At 45.9% G+C, this 6329-nt stretch overlaps 1 protein-coding gene across 1 annotated transcript; it reads right to left on the reverse strand.

Moving 5' to 3' along the window:
* Window positions 1–4922: 4922 nt before the first annotated feature.
* LOC9661020 lies at window positions 4923–5976 on the reverse strand. Its single transcript, XM_024687445.1, has 3 exons — window positions 5877–5976; window positions 5307–5809; window positions 4923–5241 (listed from the first exon to the last, which is right to left on the reverse strand). Exons 1-3 carry the CDS (start codon window positions 5959–5961, stop codon window positions 5014–5016), a joined length of 816 nt encoding a protein of 271 aa, XP_024543213.1. The 5' UTR covers window positions 5962–5976; the 3' UTR covers window positions 4923–5013.
* Between the last annotated feature and the right edge of the window lie 353 nt (window positions 5977–6329).

Consider the following 6329-nt stretch of genomic DNA (forward strand, 5'->3'; position numbering starts at 1 on the left):
TTTCCACAGCTCGACAAAATGGTGTCTTCGATCGCTTTCTACTCCAATTGTTGCTGGTATCTATCTCTAGCCATGGAAGAAATATGTTGTCTGGTAGAAGTTACTGTTAAACATGCTGGACAAAAGGTGGTCGAAGTTCTAAGTGAAGCTTCCAACATCTCTTTATGCTGTGTATCATAACATCACAATGCGAGTAGTACCAAGAACAAAGAGGGCATCTTAGTCTCCCTGCCTACTGTAAGCAGCATGCTTTAAGCTCCTCAAGTAGCTTCTCTTGCATTTATCATTGCTGCTAGATAATCTCCTTGTATCTTGCATGCTTCGACAATGCCTTCTTGATCATTGAGGGAACTCTATCATCACTGTGCGGGGCTGGAGAAGAATGGATCATGGTAGCACATGAGCTCTCATCTGAAGGTGGGAGGAAAACCTCCTCTATCCTAGGAATCTTGAGATCTTGGAGAAGATCCCACTCCAAAGTCTTTACTACAGCAAATGCCTTATAACACATCCAAAACTCTCGCTTAAGCATCTTGCATTTGAGATTTCGCTTGAGGCCAAAGATGAATGTAGTGATGCCATGAGGTTCATTTGTGATGAGGACACACTCCTTCTAGTAAAACCTAAACCACATCACATATTCCAGCACAGATTCACGTGCTCCTTGCCAAAAAATGAACAAATCCATGAGTAAGCGATTTGTTGGTCACTGCTGATCAAAGTGACCTTAGAAAGATGCTTTGAATGTGGAGTTGTCAGCCATATCTACCTCCAAGAGTGTCTCTACCCACGTTTCTGCTCGGCTAGTGAGCGATTGCAAGAAGTCACAAAGCTTGTGATCATCCTCGATGATGCCATTTGACATGCAATATTGCTCGAAATGAGTGACATGTGTATTGGCAAAGATGTCGCCATTGCCAGATAAGTATGTCAAGTCGGTGCCTCGCTGTAGAATGTGGATTTATGTAGGAAGAGCCATGGATGGTGCACTCCCTGACTCGATATCTGTAATGAATGATGAATCCTCCTCATCAAAAAGAGTAGTTTGATAATCGAGCTCTCGTAGAAGGTGTGAAAAATGTCCCCATACTCTAGGCACTGTATGGAAGTTTGCTAGTTGCCATCTCTAACTGGAACGAGTGTGAACTAGCATAAAATGTCCACTATGCAGTAGATGCCAAGTTGTGGAAAATACAACGCACTAAGAACTTTGACTTGTGTGAGAGCAAAGTATCTAAATGGGATAACTCCAAATAAAAGAGTATCCTCATGTAGATTTTCCCAAATAAAATCGCTCTCACTCTTGCAAATGCCAATTTCTCACGATAAAAGAAAACAATATTGCAAAGAAAAGGGGGAAAAATGAAAAAATTAAACTCCAATACTCAAAATGCCTAAGAGGAAAACATTTGCATGGAAATATCTTGACTTTGCACACAAAAATGGGTATGGATGGACATGTTTAAAAGTTTATACTCAAACCAAGAGAATGAAACCAAAACCATGAGTTAAAATGCCTAAAATCTCAAAAAACAATTGATTCAAACATTAAATTCTAGACAATAAAAAGGAAAACAAAAGAAAATGCACTCCCTAGTACAAAAAACACTCATTTTTAACATTGGTAAAGGTAATAACATGGCCGTAATGATTTCCATGAGAATGACACCTCAAATTCCCTCAAGATTAAACTAGAAACTTGCAAATTTAAGTTATGAAGCGCCGTGAGAGAAAAACTACTCCATGTCATAGCTTAAAGTGAATTGGCTACCAAGAAAGGACTCTCCGAAAAGCTTGTCTTTATATTTACATGTCCAGAAATTTTTTTTCTTGAATCAGTCCCAAAATCGCAAGGTTAGAGTGTTGAAAAATTTGCCATGAAAAACAGAGGAGCGTGATGGACAAAATTTCATTAAATTAGCAATTGAATCCTCCACAAAACAATGTGCTCTTTAGCTTGTTAGAAAGAGGATGCCAAGTCACATCGACCCAAAGAAAGAAAAACCAGAATCAATATACTAATCATGAAAAATCACTAGAAAACCAAGTGGAAAGAGGTAATGTAGAAAATTAATGTAAGAACGAGAAAAATCTTTAAACTTACACATGGAAGTTGAAACCCCTAATAGTCCTAGAGTCTCTAAAAATATGAATATAACCCCTAGAACTCAAGATTTCTCTCAATTTCCTAAAACAAGCTTTCCATTCTTTCAAGAAAACTAAACTAGCTTATTCATGTTGAGTTCACCAAGTTTTAGGTCATCTTTCAGCCCTAACCACGGATCCATCCCTCACATACAAATTCACAAAACCATAATTCCAAACTTAATTGCCAGAGGAAATAGGGAGGACCTTTGATATAGCCTTTGTGAAGTTTTACTATTTGGAATATTTTGAGAATTAAAATTTCCTCTCCCTATCTCTCAAAACAGCCATACCTGCAACTAGAGAGCAGGAGTGAGAGTAAGAGTGGGAGCAACAATAGTAGTAAGACCGGGAGTAGGAGTAAAAGCAGAAGTAAAAATAGGAGCAAGGGTAGAAGTGGGAGTAAGAGTGGTCTCTCTGGTTATAACATGTGACGTAAAGATAAGTAACAATAAGTTTGTGTTGCAACACTCAAAACAAGAAATGTACCCAAATCTTGGGATTTAGAAGGTTTTGTGATTAAATTTTGTTATACCTAGGCATATAAAAAACCTAGAGGCTTGGTGTGTTTAGCTGGTTGTGCTTATAGGGATTGTAATTAAATCTTAAGTCCAAATTCACATGAGGAGAGGGATTAAGCCGAACCTCTGGCTCCGCCACCACAAGCAATTTCTTCGAGTATGAGATCATCTTGCCATCATCATCTTCTATCGTCCAAGCACCTATAAGAGTGATCCTGGACAGCATTGAAGCTCTCGTCCCGTTTCCGTCAACTAGAGAGCTTTGTCTTTGATCCGTCTTGGCATCTCATCTTCTCCTCATCTCGCTGTTCTCACGCCAACGTTTGATGGACTCTTCTCCACTCGCCTGGCTGACTGCTCCGATCTCGGCCACTGTCTCGGCGAGCTCCGCTTGAGAAGCCCAGATCTTGACAAAATTATCTGCTATCTCCCGATTGATCAAGATATCTCCGAAACTTTGGAGTCGAGGGAGGATATCTCCTCGAAGAGGTTGATCTTCTCTTGACTTAGAAGTGTGGAGACTGGTCTCTGGCGCTTTGGAGGCTTGCTACTGCTTCCCTGCGCTGCTTGAGCTGTCAGTACTTGGCTTGCACCTCTGTTCTGTATTTGACTCTCAAGAGCTGGTTACTTCTTGAACTTCCATTCTCGTTTCTTCGACGTGCTTAGAACCTCTGGCAGTTAGGGAATGCTTCCGCCACTTCAGGCCTTGATCGTGCTGAGAAGCTTGAGCGGAAGCATGCAAAAACACAGCTTCCTGCGAAGCCAGATGCTCCTTCTTGTCGCATGTAGCGTCCATCTGATCCGTCAAACCTCTGCTCTCACATCGGTTCTCCTCGGCTTGTCTTCTTCATCCTTCAGAGCTCCTCGCTCAAAGCTTTGCTTTGCATCTGGCACGTCTCTCTCTCCTCCAGCGCCTCGAGTCCCGTGATCCTCTCCATCAGCTGCCAGTTACTTGCTTCTCCAGCCTCGCCTTTGCGCTTCCAAACTCCGCCATCACGTGCTCTCGCCGAGAGCTCCACCTCGTGCGGCGGATTCGACTCCGTCAGCCATTATCCCCTGGGGCTTCTCCTTCAAGAACTCCTGTCCAAACACTTCCCTCATTCCACCAGATGACAGAGAACGTCTAGCGTAGTCTGTCTTATAGTCTCTGCAGCCATCCGAAACCCCAGTCACGAGCAGCTTCAGCTATATCATCTTCTCGCCATCTTGCAGCCATCTGACACTGGTTTACGTTGTTCCTCGCTACTATCATGGACAGCCTTACCGCAGCAGGCGCTCCTGAATCATCTCCCTCCACTGGAAAGCCGATAAGATAGATCCCTCCTTGCTCCAGACACTGTAGAGTGTAGCCGAACTTGATCCATTGATCTTCTCTTGACTTAGAAGAGTGTGGAGGCGGGTCTCTGGCCTGTTTAGACGCCCGAAGTGTGATGGACTCTGCTGCACTTCCAGACGACTGCTCCGCCTGGAGCCTCGTCAACCACCGGTTTCGACTCTCCATCTCGGCCACCATCTGGAACAACTCCGAAACTTTCAATTCCAGTCGTTGATCTTCTCTCGACTTAGAGTGTGGAGACTGGTCTCTAGCTCAGACTTGACGCTTTAGTGACCTGCTACTGTGGTTCTCGACTTCCTTGGATACAGCTCCGAGTTTTCCCGCTCCAACTTTTGGATTTGATTTCCCTTGAAGCAATCTGACACTGAGTTCTTTGCTGATACTTTCATCCAAGCAGCTGTACGAGCATTCCTGGACAGCCCTGACCCGTTTTCAAAGTCTCCGTCAACTAGAGAGCTCTACCAGATGACAGAGAACGTCGAGTGTAGTCTGTCTTATAGTCTCTGCAGCCCTCTCTGTGAATCCGAATACCCCCACCATCACGAGCAGCTTCAGCTATATCATATTCTCGCTATCACCATCTCGTTGCAGTCGTTCCCTTGCTACTATTCCTTCAAGCTGTGAACATTATACCGCAGCAGTATCTCCTGTCTCATCTCCGTCGACTGGAAAGCCGATAAGATAGATCCCTCCTTGCTCCAGACACTGTAGAGTGTACCCCAACTTGATCCATTGATCTTCTCTTGACTTAGAAGAGTGTGGAGGCTGGTCGCTGGCCTGTTTAGACGCCTGAAGTGTGATGGACTTCTCCGCCTGGAGCCCTGAGACATGGTTGTCACGCACTGCTTTCACGTCTTGGACAGTTGCAAATCTTTGGAGTCGAGTCCTTGAGAAGGTCGATCTTCTCTCGACTTAACTGGTCTATAGCTTTAGTGGCCTCCTCCTGTGCTGCTCAACTTGCTTGGAGATCCAACTTCTGGATTTGACTCTTGAGAGTTGGCTTCTCCGATGCTAGAGTCCGAGCACTGGCCTCCAGTTGACCAATCCTTGCAGCCAACTTCTCGAGCTCGGAGCCAACTTCATTTCTCGTTTCTTCGACGTGCTTAGAACAGTTTGCTCGTGTTCTCTTCTCAGGTAAACCCAGGGTCTAGTCGTCTTAGAGTTCGCTCCAGCCCGGCCGATCATCTTCTCGCCATCATGGTTCCGACAAAACAAACACTCATCGTTCACTTCAGCTCTCTACAACAAACACGGAAGTTATTAGCAAACGGCCATCTGGAATCTGGAAGGTATATCAAACTTACCTGTCTCCTCTTGAATTCGGCAACAAAATCTCTCCCCGCACGATCATATAGTTCTTTTGCCTCCTTCACGAAGACCACCTCGCCGGACTGAAGCTTCTTCCACGGTTTCCTCTCACTCGGGATCCTATCCAGCATTTTCTGGAGCCTCATCATCTTCCGCGCTCGCTTGATCCTCTCTCGGTCGCTGGATTTGCCGTTGAGCTCCTCGTAAAGCTGCTCGGTGAGTCTGATCAGAATCCGGAGCGCGCTAACACTCCAAGACTTTTCCTCGTGCTTCTCCTCTTCTGTTTCCTCGCGCTTTTCCTCTTCCAAGCTGCGGATCTTCTTCTCGGTTTTTCCCCTCTGGTTTAGCCACCGGTTTGCCTTGTGGAAAGCTTCGAGATACGCGAACTCAACATAGCCCCCTCGGCCATCGCTAAGATGGGTTTCACTCCGCCGTCGGGTGCCGTCGGGAAGAATGTCCTCCGCTGAGGAAGAGAAGCGAACCATCTTCGGCCTGGAACCTGCAAGTCCAGAAGGCCATCGTGAGTCACAGTAGAAGAAGAATGCGAGAAGCAAAAGGAACCATACCTGGACGACGACCCCCGGCTGGCAGTAGAATTGGCTTGGGTCGCTGCTCCTCCTGCTTGGGCTTGTCATTCTCCTGCTGCTTCATCTTCTCTTGATCGTCTTCCCGTTCCAGCTGCTGCTTCATCGGCTTGATCATCTGCTCCTCCTCTTGTTCCAGCTGCTGCTTCATCGGCTTGATCATCTGCTCCTCCTCTTGTTCCAGCTGCTGCTTCATCGGCTTCATCCGCTGCTCCTCCTCCTGTTCCTGCTCTTGCTTCATCGGCTTGATCGGCTTGATCGGCTGATTCGGCTGATTCTTCTCCTCTCGTTCCAGCTGCGGCTGCTCCTTGTGACCTTGCTCCTGTTTCACCTCGCGCCTGAGTTCCTTCGTCTCATGGGCTTCTTTCTCCTGCTCCTCCTCGCTCAGCTGCTCAGCTTTCTTCTCTTGCTCCTCCTCCTTCAGCTGCTTCTCGG

The sequence above is a fragment of the Selaginella moellendorffii genome, unplaced genomic scaffold (assembly GCF_000143415.4).
Source record: "Selaginella moellendorffii unplaced genomic scaffold, v1.0 SELMOscaffold_53, whole genome shotgun sequence".
NCBI classification, from domain to species: Eukaryota; Viridiplantae; Streptophyta; class Lycopodiopsida; order Selaginellales; family Selaginellaceae; genus Selaginella; species Selaginella moellendorffii.

Excerpts from the sequence above, each read along its gene's own strand:
- LOC9661020 (XM_024687445.1), bottom strand. The coding sequence starts at position 5,961 with ATGAAGCAGCAGGAGAATGACAAGCCCAAGCAGGAGGAGCAGCGACCC. Across the intron at positions 5,810-5,876 it reads AGCCGGGGGTCGTCGTCCAG|GTTCCAGGCCGAAGATGGTT; the intron begins GTATGGTTCCTT and ends CTGGACTTGCAG. Across the intron at positions 5,242-5,306 it reads CCGAATTCAAGAGGAGACAG|AGAGCTGAAGTGAACGATGA; the intron begins GTAAGTTTGATA and ends TGTTTGTTGTAG.